The sequence below is a fragment of the Capricornis sumatraensis genome, chromosome 3 (genome assembly GCF_032405125.1).
Source record: "Capricornis sumatraensis isolate serow.1 chromosome 3, serow.2, whole genome shotgun sequence".
Taxonomy (NCBI): Eukaryota; Metazoa; Chordata; class Mammalia; order Artiodactyla; family Bovidae; genus Capricornis; species Capricornis sumatraensis.
This window is the reverse complement of record NC_091071.1, coordinates 91,671,724-91,695,799: the sequence shown is the minus strand read 5'-3', so window position 1 is coordinate 91,695,799 and position 24,076 is coordinate 91,671,724. Positions and strand designations below refer to the sequence as shown.

General features: G+C 43.1%; 1 protein-coding gene across 2 annotated transcripts in view; it reads left to right on the top strand.

Annotated features, from left to right (window-relative positions):
• The window catches only part of KIF5C (kinesin family member 5C), a 147,302-nt gene that overhangs the window by 77,231 nt on the left and 45,995 nt on the right, over nt 1-24,076 (top strand). For both annotated transcript variants that reach the window (XM_068967916.1, XM_068967917.1), the window contains exons 5-11: nt 3,508-3,556; nt 3,816-3,871; nt 4,544-4,631; nt 8,698-8,822; nt 11,416-11,520; nt 11,866-12,014; nt 22,307-22,455. In XM_068967916.1, coding sequence (XP_068824017.1) covers nt 3,508-3,556; nt 3,816-3,871; nt 4,544-4,631; nt 8,698-8,822; nt 11,416-11,520; nt 11,866-12,014; nt 22,307-22,455 — 721 coding nt within the window. The remainder of the gene's footprint in view (nt 1-3,507; nt 3,557-3,815; nt 3,872-4,543; nt 4,632-8,697; nt 8,823-11,415; nt 11,521-11,865; nt 12,015-22,306; nt 22,456-24,076) is intronic.

Here is a 24,076-nt window from a genome sequence, read left to right as displayed (position 1 = left end):
TTCTATAAGACTTAGTGTAGTCTTTTACCAGTAAAAACATTCTGACACCTACTTTCCTTTCTACTTTCTACTTCAAAAATCTTTTGTGAAAAATATACCAACAATGAAGTACAAACTTCTATTGGAAACATCAGATTAGCTCTGTATGATGCTTTCAGGATCACTGGTTAATTCCAGAACATTTTCATTACCGCCAAAAGAAACTCTATCCCGGTTAGGGTCCCTGTCCCTGCCTTCTTGCTTTATTTCTTTCCCTTGTTCCAGACCATCTTTCTCTTTTGTTTGTGTGGGAAAGAGGGTGACATCACAGCTTCTGCTCCACATCCCCTTATTTCCAGTCCCTCATTCCCCTGGGAAGGAGCCCGTTGGCCCAGCCTTGGTCTGATGAGCTGTGTCCAGGATGCACATGGCTGGTGGGGTCCCTGCCACAGTGACTGTCACAGGGACAGGGTTGACAAGGGGATGGGGAGGAGAAGGGGGCATTTCTAAGATGACTTGGAGCTGAGCAGATCAACCAAGAGGCTGATGATCCTTGAAAACTGGGACCCAACTGCCTCAGTTCAGTTCAGTTCAGTCGCTCAGTCGTGTCCGACTCTTTGCAACCCCCTGGACTGCAGCACGCCAGGCCTCCCTGTCCATCACCAACTCCCGGAGTTTACTCAGACTCATGTCCATTGAGTCGGTGATGCCATCCATCCCCTAGGCCTAAGGAGACTGAAGTTCAAAGATACAGAGCCCAATGGCCCAAGTGACATCAAGTCCTCAGCACAGTTGAAATTAGACTCCTGATCTGACCAACCCCACGTGTAGTACCTGTTCCATTATATTAAATTTCTCCTTCACTTATTTCTGTGGTGTGTGCATGCTAAGTCGCTTCCATCATGTCCGTCTCTTTGAAACCCTATGGACTGTAGCCCACCAGACTCCTCTGTCCATGGGATTCTCCAGGCGAGAATACTGGAGTGGGTTGCCCTGCCCTCCTCCAGGGGATCTTTCCAAGCCAGGGATCATCCTGCGTCTCTTCTATCTCTTGCATTGGCAGGCAGGTTCTTTACCACTAGAGCCACCTGGGAAGCCCATTTCTGTGGTACCTTCCCCAGATTATATAAAAACCAGGCAACAACTGTTTGCCCATTTATAAAGTACATCTGGCAGATCTTTTTCCTTACAGCTCCCTTTGTTGGCTGAAGCCAGCTTCTCCTCCTTGCCAGAGTTCTTTATATCTGAGGATGCAGAAGCTTGTTGCTTTGATGGGATCAAGATTTAGGAGCTTAATGCATCTTTAAGGCTGTTTGCATTTAAATACCTTGAACCACTGCAGGGTTCTTATGGGATAATCCTGGAGTAAGATGTTAAACCAATTATTGCCCTCAAAATAGGGTCTCATATTAGAATCTTATTAGAATAAAAATAGCCCCAGCATGAAGGGAGGGAGGAAAGGAGGAATGACACTCGTGTCGAGGGCAGAATTTCACAATCTAGGGTCCTGTCCTGCATTTGTAGTTATATTCTCTTATTTCACAGATTATAATTGTTGAGTAGGCAAGTTTGCTATTGATTACTCCGCATTTTGAACTGAGTAGTGACAGGCTTAATCAAGAAAAAAAGGCGTGATTAAGACAGTATTGAACATCTGCTCCTTAAAGTGAGCCTCACAGAGGTTTTAAACATTATTTCTGAACATGCTTTTAAATGCTTATTTATTTTTCTTCCATCCGGTCTTACAAAGTCTTTGAGGTGACAGAAATAACAAAATTGACCCCCTCCCAAGAAACCACTATCTGCTATGGTAAAAAATGAATAAATCAGAATTCTCTGTATACTTATATTAAATATGAACAAGATTCTAAGTGCCAGATTTGCTAATATCTACTTCACGAGTGGTCTTCGGGTGTCATTAATTTTCTCTGTAACCTGTGGAAATAAGGACACATGCTTAAGATCTCAGAATTAACAGAAAAGTCTTAATGAAAACCAGACAATTCTGAAATACAGAGTGGGTTGGAGCCAGGGTTGAGTGGGCTGCAGAAGGACTGGGTTAGACATATCTAAGGTTTAAAGACCAAGCAGACTCTAGAATTGTGGCCTCAGGGAGAATTTTCGGGAGCAGTGGGTAAGCTAGGTGTGTCTGTGACAGAGAGAGCCAGTAACAGGGCCATTTGACCGGCATTCAAGCAGGCAGAGGTTGTTAGGGAGAGGATGCTCAGCTATAGATTCCAGGATTTGAAGCCAGGACCCCAGATCTCAGAGAAACGAGGAGTCAGGAGGTTCCAGGCTGAGACAGACGAAAGATAATGAACCAGGACTGAGCTGGGTTGGGACTAGTGCTGGGTTAGGAAGATTTTACTTTGCCTGGTCTAGAGCCAAGACTGGTGGTGCAGGGGTGAGGTTTCACCTGTAGAGTTGCATCCCCACTTTACAACTATTTTTTCAGCTTTTTAGAAAACATCTTTTTGATTCAGTCCTCTGTTTAGATTTCCGGGAAGGAGGAATTGGAGGGGAACCATGAACTTGAGGGAAGGAAAAGTTGATCTGGCTGGCAGAAGGCAAGTGTAGGTAGAGTACAGAATCCTAGAGGGAATTTTTGGTATCAATGGCTTCATATGACAGATGGGAGCATTGAAGTCTAGGTTCTTGATTACTTGTGAATTAAATCTCCAAGATCACATATCTAGTTAGAGTTGTTCCCAGATGTCAGCCTGGGGTAAGGGTCACCTGGGGAGTTTAGAAGTGGATTCCCAAATCCTATTCTTGGAGATTCTGATTGAGGAGGATTGCAGTAGGGTTCAGGGCAATTTAAACAAACGCCGAGTGAGATGCTGGTACAGGCAGTGCTGGGACTGAGGTTTGAGAATAATTCATTGGAAGGCTTCCTTTCCCTCTCACAGATTAACTGTCTTTTATTAAGTTACATTTTGTTCAAGTCCTTCCTGGACTCCCCAGAGCTGGCGACTGTCACCAGCTCTCTTCCTGTTACCGGTTCTGTGGTTCTAAGCAACTGCCCTTATCCCCCCTCCCCACCTTCTTCATTTCAATGTTTGGAGCATGCCCCCTCCCTGGTCTGATGAGGCTGTCAGTGTCATGCCCAAGGTGAGGCCTACTGGTTTTTTGACAGTTACTTGCAAAGGACATGTTCTGCTCTAGCTGTTGTCATACCTAGAAGTTTGCTCGGTGCTCATCTAAGGTGAAAGGTAGAGTCTTCCGTAAGACTAGCACAGGATGTCAATAACACCTGGTTGGGAGCATGGGGACCTCTGATGTGGGGGTGGGGGTGGGGCCTGGGCTGCTGAGCAAGGACCCTTAGAGCAAGCTGACAAGCAGGAGGCAGGAGGCCGGTGAGAGGCGGGGGGTTGGCTGGAGCTCTCCCCTCTAGACTCTGAGTCTTCATTTTGTAGCCTTCTTCTTACTCTTCATAGCATGACAGAAAAGCTTTTGAAAGTTCTAATAATGATGTTATTGAAATACAGGGTGGCATTTCTGTTTCAAAATCAATTTGTTTTTAATCAGGTTTCCTATTTTGAGATCTACCTGGACAAAATCAGGGACTTACTTGATGGTGAGTAACCCGAATTCTTGTCGTTTATTCTGTAACTACAGTCCAGGGAGGTTGAAATGTTTTACAGCCCTTCTGCTTCAGGAATTTATAGAGATGTTCTGTTGCCTTCAGGCTGTCTGCTTATTCTCAGCCAAAGCTTTAACTTGAGTTACTGCAGATTAGATCTGCCTATCTTCTGTAACAATTTCTATTTTTCCTCCAATACAGGGCCTTTAACTTTTCTTTTCTTCTTTGCATGTCATCATTATCGTCTCTGTAGTATCCAAGACAAACTTGGCTGTTCATGAAGATAAAAATAGAGTCCCGTACGTAAAGGTATGAGGAAATCTTGACTGATGATACAATTGATTTCCCTCCAGTCACTGTCATAATTATTACCTAAGATGCCCAGAACAGTACCTAAAAAGTACATATCCATATTTAATCATTTCTTATATTTAATATTCATCTGGTTAAAAAGTTGGCATTTAATTTCTTCAGTGTAAGTGTAAGAATGTAAGTGTATCCCAGATGTCAGATCACAGGAGGTAAGAACTAGAGAACTGAACAGACATTATTCACATTTAAAGAGACTTTGTGATTGAGTACAGTTGTTCATACTCGGCACTTAGAAGAAACCCATCGTAGCATTATGTGTACAGCTTCAGTATCTAATTAAAGTTGGTGGCTAGATTGAAAGGCAAAGCAAGATTTCATCCGTTTCTTTCTCTAGCATTGGTTTTCTTCTTTATTTTCTGTCTCCCCTGCTATTACGTGTGACTGTGTACTTAAAACCTGGGATTTCTTTTATGGTTAACTTCTGGGTTTCCCAGTGTTTCTTCTTTTGAATGTAGAATTCAAGCCCTTGGTGAGGAGGAAGAGTTTTTGGGTCGACACTGTATCCTTTCTCTGCAACTGCAGTTCCGGAAGTGGGAAGATGTTTAGCTGTTTCAAAGTCTTGCTGCTTCTCAGCTTTTCAGTGACCCGCTTGCTCTGGCTGTCTTGCAGGGCTGCACCGAGCGATTTGTGTCAAGCCCGGAGGAAGTCATGGATGTAATAGACGAAGGCAAAGCAAACCGCCACGTGGCTGTAACAAGTAAGCCTGCTGTGGTGTTTCCTCCCCTCTAACCCAGGACACAGACATCTGCCTACCAGCCAGGTCGGCTGCGGGTAATGAGGTCCAAACGGAATAATGCCCAAGAAGGCAGTTATAAAGCAGTGACTGGCACTCAGACACAGGGAATGTGTGCAGTACCAGCAGGCCTGGGCAGGTCCTGGTACAGCGCCTGAAACAGCGCCTCCTGCTGTCCAGGGCCTGTTGGAAATGTTGGGTGACTTTGGGCCTGGGTAACAGCCTGAGCCTGAACACTGGGGTAAGCAACCAGCCACCCAGCTAAAGGCGGGAGAAAATACGCTTCTAAGCTCATTCGTTTTAACTCTATTATTGTTTAAAAAATCCAAACTGACAGATTCTATATGCCAGTCATACACATCAAAAGAAACGACGCTAGATTTACATCCTCCGTAAACAAGGAAAAGAAAGACGCGGAGGAACTCAGAAACTGGGGCCAGGTGCTTTCTTGTAAACTCTTTGCTGCCTTGTCCGTAACAGACACAGTCAGGTCAGCTGGTTGACCTTGTGGGGCCTTCCTCAGGGAAACAGGTCATGTGGTGTGTCTGTCTTATTCAGAGGGGCAGGGATGAATGAGAGTGACTTCTTGTGAAGATCTCCTGAAAGAACAAAGAATTTCTAGCTTTGAAGAGAGAAACTTATATGGGCAGGGCATGTGGATATATCTTAACAAAGTCTTGATGTCTTCAAGGTGCTGACCTTCAGAGGGGCAGCTTGCTTTGTTTGATCTGAACGAGTAGACCATCCAGGACAGTTGATACTACAGAGAGGCAGATTTTGACCTACTGCAAGAAAAACCCTTGTCCCCATAGCTGCGTCACGTAAAGCCTGCTACCTGGAGAGGTAGTGAGTCCTCGGTATGGTGTAGAAGAGATTCAAGCACTGCTTGGTTGTTGACTGGTTCTATGATTTTTTGATCCAGAACTGTAATTCTCAGCTGTTTCTCTACTGCAACGCATGTATCAGATGATATTCATCTATGTGGCAAGTTCCATACGTGAGCCTGGACTTGTAAACAGTATGGGTTAAACTCTATTTCTTTCTCTTCTGCTTAGACACTTACAGAAAGAATGATACACTTACACTAACAGCCTCTCTTGTAAAGAAGTTTCCACTCTGTTGCTCTAGTTATGAATTATTTGTGCTATACCTGAAAGTCTGTCTTGGCCCTCTGCTTCAGAACTGTTGGTACAGAACATTCTACTATTTTTTCTTATTGTAGTAAGATGTTTTCTTTTTAAATTTTGTTATATTATGCATAACATGCAATACCATTTTAACCTCTTTTAAGTGTCCAGTTTAGTGGCATTAAGTACGTTCACAATATTTGCAACCATTACCATTTCCTATTTCCAGAATTTTTAATTATCCCAAAGTGAAACTCCATACCCATTGAATAATAACAGCCTGTACCACACTCCCTCCTCCCAACACCTGTTAACCATTGTCCTACTTCCTGTCTCAATGAATTTGACAACTCTAGGTACTTCATATAAGTGGAATGATACAAGTCCTTTTGTGACATGCTTGTTTCACTTAGCACAGTGTCCTCAAGATTCATTCATGCTGTAGCGTGTATTAGAGTCCCCTTCCTTTTTATCAGGCAGAGTAATGTTCCATTGTATGCATACACCAGATTTTGTTTATCTGTTCATCCATAGATAGACATTGTATTGCTTCTGCCTTTTGGCTGTTGTGAATAGTGTTGCTGTGAACATGGGTGTTTAAACATCTGTTCAAGTTCTTGCTTTTAGTTGTTTTTTGGGTGTATACACCCAGAAGTAGGAGAAGGCAATGGCACCCCACGCCAGTACTCTTGCCTGGAAAATCCCATGGACAGAGGAGCCTGGTAGGCTGCAGTCCATGAGGTCGCTAATAGTTGGACATGACTGAGCGACTTCACTTTCACTTTTCACTTTTATGCATTGGAGAAGGAAATGGCAACTCACTCCAGTGTTCTTGCCTGGAGAATCCCAGGGACGGGGAGCTTGGTGGGCTGCCGTCTCTGGGGTCGCACAGAGTCGGACACGACTGAAGCGACTTAGCAGCAGCACACCCAGAAGTAGAATTGCTGGATCACATGGTAATTCTACTTTTAATTTTTTAAGGAACAGCTATATTGTTTTCCATTGCAAGTGTACCATTTTGCATTCCCACTAACAGTGTGCAAGAATTTCAGTTTCTCACATCCTTGCTGACACTTCTTATTCTCTATTTTTGTTTTCTTTTTAATAGTCATCTGTTGTGTAATGATGTAAAATGGTATCTATTGAGATTTTTGATTTGCATTTCCTGAATGATTAGTGATGTTGAGCATCTTTTCATATGCTTCTCGGCCATTATGCATCTTCTTTGGAGCAATGCTATTCAGGTCCTTTGCTCTGTTGTTAAAAATTAGGTTGTTCGGCTTTTGTTGTTGTTTATTTGTAGGAATTCTGTATATATTCTGGATCTCAACCTCTTATCAGCTATATGATTTGAGATATTTTCTGTCATTCTGTGGGTTGCCTTTTCACTCTTTTGACAGTGTCCTTTCATACACAGTGTTTTACATTTGATGAAGTTACATTATTTTTTGTTGCTGTTGTGGTTTGTTTTTTGGTCTCATATCCAAATCATTGCCAAATCCAGTGTCATGAACCTTTTCCCCTATGCCTTCTCTAAGGTTTTATAGTTTTAACTTTTACATTCAGACTTTTTATCCTTTTTGAGTTAACTTTTATATATGACCTAAGGAAAGAGACCAACTTCATTCTTGCATGTGGATATCCAGTTTTCAATTTGGTGAAGAGACTGTCCTTTCCCCACTGAATGGTCCTGACACGCTTGTCAAAAATTACTTGACCATATCATGTGAGGTTTTATTTCTAGGCTTTCTATTCTGTCTTATTGGTCTATATGTCTGCCTTTATGACAATACCACACTGTTTTGATTACCATAGCTTTGTAGTAAGTTTTGAAATCATTAAGTGTGAGATCTTTAACTTTGTTCTTTTTAAGGATTGTTTTGGCTATCCAGGGCCCCTTGACATTCCATATGAATGTTAGAATAGACTTTTCTATTTCTATAAATAAGAACAAGGTTAGCTTTCCATTTACTTTTGTATTCTTTAATTTCTTTTGGCAGCATTTCATAGTTTTCATTATTTGCCTTTCATTTTCTTGGTTAAATTTATTCCTAAGTATCTTATTCCTTTTTCCTATTTTAAATGAAATTGTTAATTTCCTTTTTGGATTGTTCATTATCATAATATATAATGCAACTGATTTTTATGTATTGCTTTTGTATCCTGCCAAATTCATTAGTTCTAACATTTTTCGGGAAACTTTTAGGGTTTTTTGCCCCCACACAATCTGGTTAGATGGTTTTGAGAACTGATTACCAATGTGGGTTGAATAAGACAGTCACTGGGATCCTTGTCTGCCTGGTGAACAAAGACCAAGATCCAAGAAGATTTTGATTTTTGTTACTTGGTTCTAATGAAGCATACCTCATTTCTGAGACTTTCTATGTTCCTAGCATGGGTTATAAAAGAAATGTATATCTTAATCCTTCTTTAATAAAGTCATAATTCTTCCCTAAGAAAGGTTGTGATATCACTGGTAAGTCAAGGCCTGCACACATGAAGAAGATGGAATACATCAGGTTCTAATCATGGTGATCAAGGCTGAGGGACTTACAGTAAGGCAGAGGAGGAAGCCTTGAGCTCTTCAAGGAGAGAGTCAGACTGGACAGTCAGACTGGAATGTTGGAGGACGGACACTTCAGGCAGAGCTTGAGAATCTGTTGTCTTAAGCCACTGACCTCAAATTTTAGATTAATTTCTCTGCCACTTGAAGGTATTTTAAATCTTTCATTTCTAGAATGAGCATTGTTTTTTGGAAGAAGTGGTCTCAGATAATTTTTTAAAATTGAATGGACTTAAAAAGAAATGGAGCTATTAGGCATGATTTGTTGTATTTTTGATTGAGAGGCTTACTACTAAATTTATGTGTTCTCTGTAGAGCAGTAAACTCTTTTCCTTTTCAGACATGAATGAACACAGCTCTAGAAGTCACAGTATCTTCCTGATTAACATTAAGCAAGAAAATGTAGAGACTGAAAAAAAACTCAGTGGGAAGCTTTATCTAGTTGATTTGGCTGGGAGTGAAAAGGTAATTGGTTCTTTATTTGTATTATCCACAGTTTCCCCCTGCAATTTGCTTCAGTGTGCAGTGGTATAATTTTTATGTCTTTCTAGTCCCTGGTTTTAAAGAGCTTTTAAAGTTTCTGATGTTGTGCCAAGATGTTATTAAATTTAACCTTCCTTTCCCTGCTCTGTCTTTTCTGGTCCTGAAGTTCCCTATTCACGTCACAGGAGGTGCTTTGAATGCAAACCCTGATTTATGCCTAGTAGACTCTGATGATGACACGAGGCGAGTGTTTGGTGTGAACTTAGCCTGGTGAAGGCAGCTATTCAAAGGTGGGAGGGACGTGAACTTCAGAGGGCAGGAAAAATCTCTGTGTTGTAACAGATTCGAATAGGCCAGGAAGGGGCTTTGCCATTGGAATGTGGCAGGCTTGCCTCTGCAGGTTTGTTTGCTGATAAAAGATCTGGAACGTGGGGCTCTCCCTGCCTTCCTGGCTTCTCTCTCCAGCAGGCGTGAACTGCCCCAGTCCTGCATGGGCAGCCTCACTCCCTTCAGGTTACAGGGCCTGAAGCCCATGTTTAGCCACAAGCCCTGACCGTTCTGTGATTTTGTCAGGATTTTCTTTCGGCATCTGGACCCTGTCAGTTCTCTTCCAGGCACACTCGGCCACACTCCAGATCCAATAGGCTTCCCAGCACCTGGCCCTTGCCCTCCCGCCTCACCTCCCCAGCACTACTGGAAGCTCCTGTGGCCACACCCGAGTGGGGGCACTGCCTGCCTTGGGTGACATCATAGAGCACGTCTCTGCACATAATACCCCGTGGCCTACCTCATCGCTGATGTAATGCAGACTGTGTCCCTATCAGGGCCAGCCCTGAAGCTCGGTCAGTCTCCCGAACTGTGTCGTTGATCCCCACTTACTGCTCCCACCACTGAGTTGCCGAACACCAAGTTATGGCCACTGTCTTCTATGTAAGTAATGGCTACTTGGGTGGTTCTCCTGTCCGCATTTGTACAGCCTGGAGCAGAAGATCGCCTGGATAGTCCTAACTGGGACTTGAAAATCGTTCTGGCCCAGCTTGAAACTGTAATTAAATAGACGCCCACCAGCACAGGAGCAGAGAGTAGCGTTGCTCACCTCTAGACCGGCCATTAGCAGCCGGCATCTACTTTGCTGCCCCACCTGTCGTGTGGGTCCAGACAATGCTCTTAGGGATCCTTTGCCTCATCCCGAGCCTGCCCTATTTCCCTTTAGAGAACAGAGATAAGTACTCAGGGCCTAAATGCAGTGGAAAAGTGCTTCATGCAGGCAGCTGAGAGTGGAGCTTGTGCAGCATTGGCGGTTATTGCTTATGATATTTATGAGGTGTTTTAAAGGTGTGGACCTGCAAGTTGTTTCCTCTGCTCATATCTGTTCCTTGCCCGAGATGTATCCGCATGAATGTGTCAGGGTGACCTAGTAGAGCAGAGCTCTGGGGCTTAGTCCCATCTCCCCGAAATGTGTTCTTCTCTTGGGTGAGCAATTTGACATGCCCGGAGCTCAAATTTTTCTTGTCTGTTAGAGGAAGGTGATTGTACTTGTCTTGAATATTTCATGGAGCCGAGATGCTCAAATGTGAAAGCACCTTAAACACCATGAATAGACTGTTACTATTTGTGAGCCGGCAGCTCTGTGATTTCTCCATCTGTAAGCGGGGGACCCACACACAATTTCTGGAGAAATACTTGAATTTTTCTTGGAAAAAACCCGTCCCTTGCCCCCTGGACATGCATTCATCTCTATCATTGGGAGTTCCTCCTTTATATGTAATTGAAATCCATGTTCGCACAATTTAAAATCTTTTCCTCACTGTTCTTTCTTTAGAGAGCAGCCGCTCCCGTTGTGTCTTTGGTCCAGTCAGCAGAGCTATGAGTCATATTGAGTTCCCTTTTTTTTTTCTTTAGCATCAGTGAACTGCTTTGTACCCAGAGCAAATGCTGTATATACGAAATTACCAGTAATAACAGAGCCGAGGAGGAATGGTGCGTGGTTCCTCTGACTGTGGAGAAAAAAGACAGATTCACTATGTAATATACATTTTTTTGACTTTACATGCATTGTCAAGTATTTTTCCCTTTGGCTGATTACTCCTTTTTTTCTTACTAAGGGAATAAGTAGGGAAGGGACAGAGAGTCTGGATAACCATCCCCAGCACCTCTTGACCTTTGCTTGAAGGTGGAGCTTGTAATGTCCATTCATTGTGGCCAGGACATCGTTTTCTCTTCGCGCATCCCCAGCATGGGGATGGTTCAGTCTCACAAGACCCCAGCCTTTCTGCAGTGACAGTGCTTTTGGAGCCTGGCATCCCCAGACGGATATTCCCTGGGACGTATCTGCAGCTCTACACGCGAGGTGTCCCAGCCATTCCCCTAAAACCTAATTGAGAGGAAAATGACAACAGGAGAGAACCAATCCCCTGCCTCGGGCACCGTGGTTCTTACTTACTTGTATTTTCCCCAGCACTCCAGGAGGGTTCACCTCGGCTCCCTCCTGCACACGTGCCCTCTTGTGAGTTGGAGTTTTCTCCTCTGCACTTGTGCACCTGTGTAGCTCACTGCTTTCTCTTCTCTCTGGTAGGTCAGCAAAACTGGTGCCGAGGGAGCTGTTCTCGATGAAGCTAAAAACATCAATAAGTCTTTGTCTGCTCTTGGAAACGTGATCTCTGCTTTGGCAGAAGGGACGGTAAGTGATCGTGTCCCCATCTATTAAATGATATCTTGAGAAGTTGCCTCTTGGGTCCGTGTACTCTTGCCACACACCCCAGCTATTCATTTGTTTTTGTTTGGAAAGGGACAGGGGGAATCCTGGCTATGGACACCCTGCTTTCAGGGAAATCTAGCTCATTAAAGTGTGTGAATGGTGATGCTAATTCCATATGACCCAGGTCCCACGGCAAGATGCAAAGACCAGGCCACAGATTTTTATTTCACATGTTTCTAAGCCCAGTTCCCATCACTAACTTGCTAGCCTCTGTATTTTCTCTTTGAATTGGCTGTAGCAGACAGTGTTTTTTCTTTTCCTAAATAGAAAACACACGTGCCATACCGGGACAGCAAGATGACTCGGATTCTTCAGGACTCTCTGGGTGGGAACTGTAGAACCACCATCGTCATTTGCTGCTCTCCCTCAGTCTTCAATGAAGCTGAGACCAAGTCAACGCTCATGTTTGGACAAAGGTGGGCGTGACCTTTGTAACCTGTGCTCTGAGCTGGGTCTTAGGTGTTAGGGGTGAGTGGTGAGGCACTTGGGTCAGAGAGGAAGCAGAGGGAGGGGGCAAGCAGCCTGTTAGTAATTTGCATCTAGCAGGTGAGCTGTAAAACTTGAGGCATCATGTACTGAGGCCGAAAGAAAAATTATGTTTTAAAACAATAGGTATTCTTATCAAAGGTATGATGTTAAAAAAAAATCCAAGCGTATTATAGATGTGATTGATGGTAATTCAGTGGAATTTTAGTTTTGTTTTCATGGAATTAATTCTAACTCGCAGGTTCTTCATGGAATTAAGTCTGACTCTCAGGTTCATGGAATTAAACCTTAACTCTCGGGTTCAAGCATATTCAACTCAAGACTGGTAACTACCAGTTACAAGTGGTAGTGCTGCTACTACCACCAGTAACTACTTCAGTATTTGGAATCCATTGCAAATTTGCTGATAGACTAAATGTTAAAGAGCAGGGAGAAGTCCCGATGCCCACCCTGGGGCAAGAAATACAGCTGTATGCTGCGGAAAGGAGAGGATGGCCTCATCGTCTTCAGAAACGTCTGAAGGACATTTCCTAGGTGTGTGGGGAGTGTTACTAGGGAGGCAGCAGGGACAGCCAGTAATCCTCCAGCAGCATTCCCCGGTACGCGTTAGCTCATCCCTTCCTTTTTTTTTGGCTCTGCTGGGTCTTCATTGCGGTGTGCAGGCTTCTCTGGCTGTGTGAGCAGGCTTAGTTGTCCTGCAGCATGGGAGATCTTAGTTCCCCACCAGGGGTCGAACCTGTGTCCCCTGCATCGGAAGGAGGATTCTTAATCACTGAACCCCCAGGGAAGTCCCATCCCTTCCTTTCTTGACCTTCAGTCATGGTCTATCAGCCGGTGGTGTTGAGCTCCATCCTCCCCGCATGGCTGCCTGAAGTGCTAGTCCCTAGAGTGCTTGCGTACTGTGGATGGGGCGATTCTGGGCATCTTCCGTGCTCAGTGGGCTGAGCCCAGAGCTGAGGTTGGGAGATGCAGACTTACTGCCATCATCCCCTTCATGCAACTGTGTTATCTTTGGACAAGTTACCAGTTCTCTTCAGGCTCTGCCTTATGCCCGGGGCACTCCCGTCTCCCAGGAATGTGTGGTTATGCCTGAGAAGTGGTTTAAGATGCCTAGAGAAAAGACAGATGGTGGTGGGCATTCTGTATGGGAGATTGTTATGGCTTGTTGAAACCGCATTAAACCCCAGTCATTTCCTGAACCCTCACAGAACATAGAATTAACCAGTTATGGCACCTGTGGGATGTCTGAATAAATAATAATCACACTGAACTGTTGTAGAACTAATATATCTCTTAAATTGGATTTGGGTCCTTTATTTCCTCTGAAATCACTTCCTTAATTAGCCAAATGCTTAGGTCAGTGGGTTGCAGAAGGATAACACCTTCTTTTCTTAAGGATCACGGGATACCTATAAACCAGTATCTGCTTGTGAGAAGCATAGAATACTGTGGTGATCATCCTGCCTTCCCCATCTCTCTTGGTTTCTTTTAAAAAAAATTGTGGCCACATCATGCGGCAGGTGGGATATCCGTTCCCCAGCCAGGGTGGGACCTGTGCCGCCTGGCCTGGAAGCACGGAGTCTTACCCATTGGGCCGCCAGGGAAGCCCCTCTCCTGGTTTCTTAAACTTAAGCTTTGACAGTTTCCTCTGAAGACATTTTGGAGGAAACCAGCCCTGGATGCGTTTATAAAGGGAACATCTCTTTAAAAAATATTTTCCCACTCATAAAGCAAAGATACTTTACATCTTTGCAACCCAGAGTCTTCCTGGGGCACAGGGTCTGTCTCAAGGCTGTTGTTATTGGTGGGCATGTCGCAGCTGTCTAGAGGAAGAGTTTTAGGCATCAGTGAAAATGATGATTTACTTTCTTCTAATCTCAGTGAGGCCGTCATAGCATCTTCATTATCACTAGCACTTTTTTTAAGGAACTAGCATGTGCCAGACATGTCAGAATCCTCATGGAAATTGTGTCAGGTAGGTGTCTCTCCCCTTTGTACAGAGGATGGGATTGGGATCTAGGCTCCAAGCCATCAGGTCCTGTCCCTGAGGCCACAAAGCTGGTAATCTGTGAGCTGTTACTGGACTGAGACTGTATCACCTGACCCGCAGCCTCTTCCATGTGGGCTGCCTGATCAGGGATCTAGATGAGCATGGGCCTCTGGGGCCGGGTACTCCCGCTGTGAACCTCAGCTCTGCTCCTGACTTTTTTCTCCCTTTTCCTTCTCTTGGAACCTCAGTCTCTTTGCCTGTAGGAAAAAGAAATAATAATATAATAACACCTACTTCTGAAAGTTATTGGGAGGATTAGATGAGTTGCTTCAGTTTTTACTCAGCACAAGGGCTGGCATGGAATATGGTGTCCCATAATTGCCAGTTCCTCTTTCCTCTGTCTTTGAACAGGCTTGGGAAAGTCACAGTCATGCATGTGGCTGGGCCAAATGTGACATAAGGTACAGGATACAGCTTTAATGTAAGGATCAGGACTGAATGAAGCAGTAGAATTAGATTTCTGCAATGAATGGTGAACGAAATCTGATAATCTGATAATTAAATGCTGATAATTTGGGATGCCAGGAAATAAATAGTAGGTCAATTATATTTTCAAATGAAATAGGTTGGTTTGTAATCTTTTGTCAGAGTCATCTGAATACTGGGCTCCATGAGGATAAGAATTAATTTTTTACCAGCATCAGTGAGTGGCACCAACAAGCACCTAGGACAACTGGGACACAGTAGGTGGTCAGTAGACAAACGTCATCAAACGAATGAGCAGACGAATCTAGTGCTTATTATGTAGGAATCCCAGAACATTAGGGCAGTTGCTGTACTATGACACCACTATGTCCAAAAATTGGTTGAGGTTTAGATCTGATTTGTTTTCCTGCTTATAGTTAGAAATGTGTTATGTTTTGTTCCCTTTCCTCCATCTTCAAGTTAGTTAATGGATTCTTTAAGGACATCTAACTTCTCTACAGGGCCAATACTTTCTTTATTATTAAATACACACATCGAACCCAGTTACATAGCAGACATGAGTCTGAACCTCAGATTTGACATGGTACTGATAGCTAATGAGATTAAGCACTTTGAACTCAAAAAAGACTGCCGGGCACCTCCCAAATTCAGTGTAATGAGTGTTCATTATGTTCTTGCTGCAGGGTGGCCACACCTACGGGCAGCACGAAGTTCCCTAGTTATCACCACATGGTTCTTTCAAGAACACGAAGAAAGTCCATGTTTGTTGTTGAGCCATACTGTATTGATGTTCTGAATAAAACAGTAGTGGGTCCTTTGAAGCAGTAGGAACATGTCGGAGTGTACAGAGGCCTGAGGGCAGCTTCCAAGTCCGCACTCTGCAGGATTTGAGATGATGTCCTAGAATTGAAAGGAAAAGATTTCACTGTGTCTGTTTGATTTCCGTGATGGTGGCTCTTCTCGTGGGTCAGGCCTGTCGCTCTGTGTCCCCTGAATGCCCTGCATTGTGCTAGGAAAGGGGTAGAACCATTTCCTGAGTTGTCATAGAGCTTTCAATCTGGTTGAGGAGGCAATACTTGAATTTCCAGGCGATGGAGAGTCAAAGAGCTGTCCTCTGTCAGGAAGCTGAACACTTGGCAGCTGTAAGGGTTGGGAGCTCAAATTAAAGCAGTTTCATTGATTCTTCTTTTTCATCTGGCTTCTAGCGTTTCATTTTCTAGTCTTTAATTACTCTTCCAAAGTACTTTATAGCACCATTCGAAAAGGATATTTTGAAGTTTTAGAAGTATAAACTCAAATCCCAATTATCTCGGAAGCCTGTTTAGTGTACCTTGATTTGGGGCAATAATGAGGAAAAGGGGAGGCCCCTGGGGGCAGACCAGTTTAGAAATAGCCTGAATCAGCACATCATTGACACCAAGTGTTTTGATTGATCCAGCATGAATAATTCAGAGGCTTTGTTTTATGTGTTAAATGTGAAAGAAGAATGGATCGTTCAGGAAAAGTAATATTCTTTTTTGTTTTTCCAATATGCACTTTTCGGGAAAAAAAAGCAAAACTGTGCCGTTTCACGCTCAGTTTGATGGTAGCTGGATCAGGCAGAGCCTGAGAGGTGTATGTGCAACACGCATTTGTGCAGAGCTTGACAAGTTCCCTGCAGGACCAGAGCAAGAGCTTTGGCCAAGGGAGATGCTTGGCTACAGTTTTGACATACAATGGATTAAGACTCAAATTGGTTCCTGTTGGAGAGCCTGTTGCCAAAACACCCATAGGTTAATTTTTGCTCTTTGGAGGATGAGATATTGTGGATGACAGTTAATTTACCTGGATATCAAATCCTCATCCAGGTCAATCATTTCTTAATATTTCTTGGGAGACTAGAGTTTTTCAAAAGACCAGATTTAAAGCTCTTGGTTTCTGCTTCCCTACATCCCCCACTCACGAGCAGGGAAATGGCCTTACCAGGGAATGGGAAGGTGCTTTGTGGCAGGCACATTTCCAGAAGAACGTTAGGTGTCTTACATGGGAACTAGAACCTAGAATAGAGTAGAAGGTGTGATGGTTTCATGTGGGAGCTTGATTAGGCTGTAATAGCCCGTTATTTAATCTAACACTGACCTGGATGTTGTTATGAAAGTGTGTTATAGATGCGGTTACCCTCTAGCAGCAGTTGACTTTAAGTAAACACATTATCCTCCATAATAGAGGTGTGCCCCATCCAGTCAGATGGAGGCTGTAAGAGCAAAAAATGAGTTTTTTTGGAGAAGAGGAAATTCTTCCTCAAGAATGCAGCAACAATTTCTGCATGAGTTTCCAGTGAGCCAATTTCTTTAAATAGATAGCTAGACAGATGGATGGAAGGTATATCTTATGTATATATCAGATAGGGTATCTGCTCATCCATCCATCTATATTTCTGTTCTGTTGGTTCTGTTGCTCCGGAGAACCCTAGCTGATAGAAAGGGATGCTAGACTACCCCGTCCCCAACCCACAGTGGGAGAACCTCAGTCTTTTTGTCTCTCGCATATACCAGTCACAGTGTGGAATCATACGCTACAGATGTATTCTATACATTGGAGGTCTGGGTTTGTCTAGAGCTCCTTGTCCAACTGCGAGAGGGAAGGAAAATGTTGAAAAACAAGGGGTAAGAAGGTACCAAGAGTAAACATCTTCTTGGCCTTTCCAGGGGAGGCCAAGGTAATTTGAAGAAACTCCAATAGTATGTTTCTGTATCATTTAGAAGTGATCTTGGCCAGAAAGATGAGTATAGGCAATTATTGAGGCATAGAAGTTTACTGTCTCTTCGTAGCTCTTATTTATTTCACAATCTGGAAATTCCTATCTGATTTGATTTCTTTACACATCAGTTTATTTTTCTTAACTTACTTATGTTGAGTATAACACGCATATAGTAAAGTAAATATAAGTATGCAACTCAGTAAAAATTTAACAAATGTATATACACATGTATCTGTCTTAGAAAGTATCTGTCTTAGAAACCCAGCATCTTAGAAACCTCTGTTTCACACCCTCCCAGTCAGTACCCAACTCTCAGGGGTAGATGGCATTCTGATTTCTGTCAACATAGATAACTATTTGCTGTCCTTGAACTGTTTACAAATAAAGACATACAGTATTGTTTTGTATCTGGCTTCTTTTATGCAACATTGTTATCTTTGTTATCCCTATATTGTTAGATTATGAGCAGTTTATTTTTCGTAGGTATACAGTATTTTGTTGTATCAATATAGTATGTATGCAAGCATGCGTGCTGTTCTTGATGGATATTTGGATTGTGTTCATCTTGGGGCTATTATAAATGAAATTGCTATGACATTGATTGCCATGTCATTAGGTGAACATAGGTCTTCATTTCTGTTGGTTATACACCTATGAGTATTTAATCGATAGTACCAAAGAGTTTTCAAAAATGATTGGAATAGTTTACACTCTGTCTAGTAGCAGGTGAGTTTTATAGTCATTGCACATCCTCACCAACACTTAGCATTATCAGCTTAAAATATTCTAACTGTTCTCTTAGGTGTGTAAATATATCTTTTTGTTATTTTTTTCCCTAAAGGCTAGTGACATTTGGCACACTTTTCTGGGTACAGTTTATTGGCACTTCTTCTGTGAAGTTCCTGTTCAAATCTTTACCTGGTGTTTTCACCAATTGTGTGCTTTTTTCTGATTGATTTATAGGGATTGTTCTGGATAAGTCCTTTGTCAGATGCATGGATTGTTTGTATCTTTTCCCACTTTGTAGTTTATGTTTTAACTCCTTTAATGGTGACTTTTAATGAAGAGAGGTTTTTAATTTTAATGAAGTCAAGTTTATCTTTTCTTTCTGTTCTATTTGAGAAATGAATCTTTATCTACCCTAAGGTCTTAAAGACATTCTCCTGTTTTCTTCTAGCAGCTTTGTTGTTTTGCCTTTCACATTTATGCATGTGATTCATCTGTATAGAATTTTTTATGAGTATTGGGGGAGTCAGTAAAGCACCAGACATTGAAAGGACCATCCTTTCCCTCTGTGCTAGATGCACACCTTTGTTGTATATCAGATGGCTACAGGGCCGAGTGTCTGTGGGTAATCTATTCTGTTTCTATTCTAAAGTTTCTGGACTCTTTAATCAGTTTTAGTTACCGTGGCTTTATAATGCATTGATATTTCATCCTCTTTGTCCTTCAAAATTGTCTTTGCTATTGTTGGCCTTCTTTATTTCTATTATAAATCTTAGAATCAGATTGTCAATTTCAATACATACATGCAAATCCGGAGACGGCAATGGCACCCTACTCCAGTCCTCTTGCCAGGAAAATCCCATGGACGGGGGAGCCTGGTAGGTTGCAGTCCATGGGGTCGCTAAGGGTCGGACACGACTGAGAGACTTCACTTTCACTTTTCACTTTCATGCGTTGGAGAAGGAAATGGCAACCCACTCCAGTGTTCTTGCCTGGAGAAATCCCAGGGACGGGGGAGCCTGGTGGGCTGCCATGTGTGGGGTCGCACAGAGTCGGACACGACTGAAGCGGCTTAGCAGCAGCAGCAGCATGCAAGTCTCCTGAGATTTTGTTTCAGATTATTTTAAATCTGTAGAATGCATCTGGGATAGTTAATATCTTTCTAATCGGTGCTGGCTGGTTTCTTCCTGTCCTCCATTTTGGAGATGGAGAGGCATGATGGTCTGCCTCATCAATGACCGACTGGAGTCTGTTCAGGGCAGCAGCAGAGACATATTATTCTCGGTTCCAGATGGGAGTTGGGCTGTGTGTCTTCCGTCTGCTCTTCTGCATTGATTCCGTGCCGTCTCTGCTCTGCTCTGCTCTGCACCCTGGGGCAGTGACCAGCTTGGACAACTACAATGGGCTCCTTTGCCTCTGGCTTCCAGTTAGGTTCCACCAATGGGAGGGGAGCCTAGGCAGGTACTCAAAAGGAGAGAAGAGAGTGATGTCAGGGTATTAATTTCATGGCTTCTTCCATGAAGGGTCACTTCGGGTTGGCTGTGTTCCTAGACTAAAGGCTGTCAACAGCTTCGACAGGGCAGCATTTTTCTTTTAAGAGTTTAACAGTTTTTAAAATTTACTTTATTTTTTTAAATTGAAGCATAGCTGATGTATGATATTGTCAATGTATAAGTTAGAGGTATACAATACAGTGATTCACAATTTTAAAAGGTTATTTTCTATTTGTAGTTATTATGAAATATTTATTATATTCCCTGTGCTACACAATATATCCTTGTAGCTTATTTATTGTATGTATAGTGGTTTGTCCCTCTTAATTCCCTACCCCTGCCTTGCCCTTCCCCCCTTCCCTCTCCCCACTGGTAACCACTTGTTTGGTCTCTGTATCTGCGAGTCTAGACAGCTTTCCTCTTATAGTTCCCTTCCTCTGGGCCCCCTTCAGCCTAAGAGTGGTAATGGATCCCCCCATCACTATTGTGTGTGTTTGAGTGTGTGTGTGTGTGTGTGTGTGTGTGTGTGTTAGTCGCTCAGTCGTGTCTGACACTTTGTGACCTCATGGACTACAGCCCGCCAGGCTCCTCTGTCTATAAAATTCTCCAGACAAGAATACTGGAGTGGTTGCCATTTCCTTCTCCAGGGGATCTTCCTGACCCGGGGATTGAACCCAGGTCTCCTGCATTGCAGGCAGATGCTTTACCATCTGAGCTACACCTGTTATCCCTTGTTATTTTCCATCACCCTTACCATACCTTTGTTAAACTCTTCCCAATTTGAGAAGACTATTTCCTGCCAGGACTCAGATTACTGCAGAAGTGGGAGAAAAAGAATTTCCTCAACAACTTTAAGAGAACTTTGAGAATAAGGATCAGTTATACCAGTGATAACCTTGTTGGGTCTGCTCACAAGATTGTACTTCTGGCTAAACCTGCCAGATTACAGCATAAAGGCTGTATGCTTCTGCTTCTGGTATCGTTGGAAATCATCAAGAGACTCTGTGGTATGATAAGTAAGATTAGTAGCCTCAAAGTATATCCTTAAATGTCCATAAGCACTTCAGCCATAAGTTATTTTTCACTTTCTGACTTAACTCAGTTAAAATGGATGCTGGAGTGTTTGTGCTTGTATCTGAGGAACATCTGTGACACTGCCTAAGGATGTTGGGGGAGTGGTGAGGCGAGAGTGTCAACTTGGCACAGACTTTATTTTATTTTTTATTTTTTTAAAATTTTTATTTTTACTTTATTTTACTTTACAATACTGTATTGGTTTTGCCGTACATTGACATGAATATGGCACAGACTTTAAAGTAGCAATAAAGTTGCTACTATTTGAAAACAGTCGAAACACTTCTGGAGACAGCAGCCATAAGCTACAGTGAGAGGGAGAATTATACCAATTCTTAAGTCGAGTCTTGCATAGAAATCGTTTTAACTCTTCTTTTGACAGTTGGGTTATTTAATTGTCTGCTTTAGAAACTAATTCATAGAGTGACATCTGCTGCACTGGTGAGGATCGCTGAATTTCTTTTACTGAAATAGAAGTCGTGTCCAAAATGTCATTTCATGACCACAGCGTTTAACCCGAATCATACATCAGATAGCGCTGGCAAATGTGACCGGGCAAGACCTGGTGGGAGTGAAAAATGGAAGAGTCAGTAGCAAATAAAACAGGATAGCACGTAAATGAAGTGTTCACTTCTTAAAAAGTATGTAATAAGTAGAGTTCTGCCATCATGAATTTGCTTTTCAGTTGGACAGACCTTGTGTGTTCATTTCTGTGCATAGTTGGTGAGTCATGTATTTTGTTTTCATTACTGACTGGAGCTGGCACGGCCTTGATTTACTGTCCAGAGTTCCACTGGGGCATCACACCCCCCTCCAGGCCATCTGCCCTGGGTGGTCACTCTTTATACCACAAATGGCAAAATGGTGGCCATTAGACTTGTTTGTGTATCCCACACGTCAGTTTGAAAAATTATATTGAACTGGGATATACGAAGAAAAATCTCAATTTCTGACTTTTCTTGAAAAAAACGGGATGATCTGAGAAAAGTGGGCCCTCCGCTTCTTCTTGGTGACTGGATGGTGGGAGACGATGTGGTCAGCTCGGAGCCGTGGTTTCACCTGGCCACCCTGAGTTGGTAAAGGGACCATCTGTCCCTGGAGGCATGTGTTGACATGTGTTCAGTACCTTAGGGATGATGCTAAGGTACCAAATGAGAGTAAGAGAAAGAATTGATTCGTCCGTATGTATATTGTTAGGAGAAACTGTAAACTCTAAGGCCAGAGACCTTGTCTCGTTTATCTTGATAAATCCCCAGTGTTTCACAGACGTTAATTGAATTGAAAGGAAGCTCTTCTTGGGCAGAGGACTCTGAAAGTGGCATGCAAGATGCTTAAAGAGGATGCTGAATGTCTGAAAAAAAGCTAGGCTATCGCCACAGGGGGGTTCTAAGAACATAGGCCAAAGTGGTAGCAGCGAGAATAGAAATGGTGGCAGAGGAAACAGAGAAAGACTCGAGACGAATTCGATGAAAATCCCATTGGGTCTAGAGATAGGCAGGAGGGAAAGGAGAGAAGAAAAGGAAAAGGTGAGTTTTGGAGCCTTAGGAATAGTGGGGCCATTAAAGCAGGGTGGTAGGAAAAGCTCTAGCATCCTTCTTGCTCCCTAAGACCTAATTTTCTGGTGTGAAAGGAATTTGAAGTGTAATTGTATTCATGATTTAGCAAATGCTAGCGACTCTGCTCAGAATTTTTCCCTTGCGGTTTTCACACCAGGGCTAAGACCATCAAGAATACTGTCTCCGTGAACCTGGAACTGACAGCTGAAGAATGGAAGAAGAAATACGAGAAAGAGAAAGAGAAAAATAAGACTTTGAAGAATGTTATCCAGCATCTGGAGATGGAGCTAAACAGATGGAGAAATGGTAAGGACGAAAGAGGTGTGAGTGCGTGCTCTTTTCCCCCCATGACTATTGATGTCCTGGGACACTTGGGAAAGAGTGGATGATGGTGGAGCTTGGTCTGGCCTTTCGGCAAGCCGTGTGAACAAGCAGGTGTTTTCCCTGGCGCTGATCCCTGCCCCCACCCTGTCACTTGACTGACATCCATTCCTAGTGTGGGCGAGTGACTGTCTGCAAGCTTGCCTTAATCAGCTTCCATTGAGATGTGCCTCTATCCATTACTGTAATTCACTCTCCGGTAGCCACATTTGAGGTGTAGAGGGTGGTGTTTGAGATTTTGGGGTTTTGATTGCTTTTGATTAGATGAAAAATGTCATTCTCTCCTCTGTGAGTTTTATAATTGATTTGGAGTTAAAAGTCACCTCTGGCAAATGTTTGCTTTTTTTTTTTGGCCCAACTCATCTTCATGCTCTGCTTCTTCAGAGCTAGAAATAGAGGATTCCTGAAGAAGCTCGGTCCTAAAATGGAGTCTCAAAGGCTTGTTTCGTGACTCATTTCTCTTTTTCCCTAAAGCATTCTCTTTGGTGTGTTCTCCTCAAAGAAAATATCTTACGAGAGCTGACGTGCAGTGGTGGGTGGACTATGGATGAGGTGTTGGAGAAGGGTTTCCACGTACAGACAGATCATTTCAGTGGTTTTTGCTTTGTGTTGGAGGTTAGCAGGCACAAGTCCTTTTTCTATCCGCCACCCCCTCTTTTTTCCCCATGGAAACAAGGTAGCTTGGTGTGTGTGGTGGGAGATAGTGGATGGTTGGTATTGGTATTTATTTCAGATGCTGCATCAGGTCTCAATCTTGGGTGACTGTGGGAGCCTGGCGGCCGCTGTGCAAAATCCAAAAGTAACCTGCCTGCTTGGAAGTGCACAGTTAGCAGCAGATGTCTTATGATTATATGCTTGCCTCTGTTTTTGCTAGGAGGGGTGGGTGTCAATGAGCTACTGTTCAATTGAAGAACAATTACGTGGCCAACCAGGATTCAAGAGAGCCTCAAGAAATGACCTAGTGGCCTAAATAACACGATTCTTTTCTTTGGGGGCGATTTTCTAGCTGCACATGTGTTCTGAAAGCTGCTAGAATAATTGAATAATTCAGCATCTGTGGCTGGTGGATGACTTCTTGCAATTTGGCAGTAGGAGAGTGGGGAGGGGTGCTTGGAAAGGCGGGGAGCACCCTGTGAAATTTTGTTCTATTTCTGCGATCCTCTTGGGTCATTTCTCTGCTGGACACCTGGAACATTCAATGAAACCTTTTGGCAAAAGAGGGGCACTGGCCTTAGAAGCATCATGATGTAGGCAACTAACCTTGTTCTTTTCTTTCCTGTCCTTTGCCAAGCACCAACCCAGCCCTGCAGTTTTCCATCCTTCGGTCACTGTCCTCTCGGGTCTGCCCACTGCCCTTTTTGCCTGGCCAATGCTTATCTTTTTATCTCTTTTGGTTACTCTGCCCTGCTCTTGAACTAGTCACTTGGCCTCATTTCATCCACTTTGCAAATCTACTCAGAAATCTACTGTTTTTCACATCCTGTGAGGTAAGATCCTACCTAAGCCCTTAACTTACATAATTCAGGAAAACTAATATGTGCTTTCT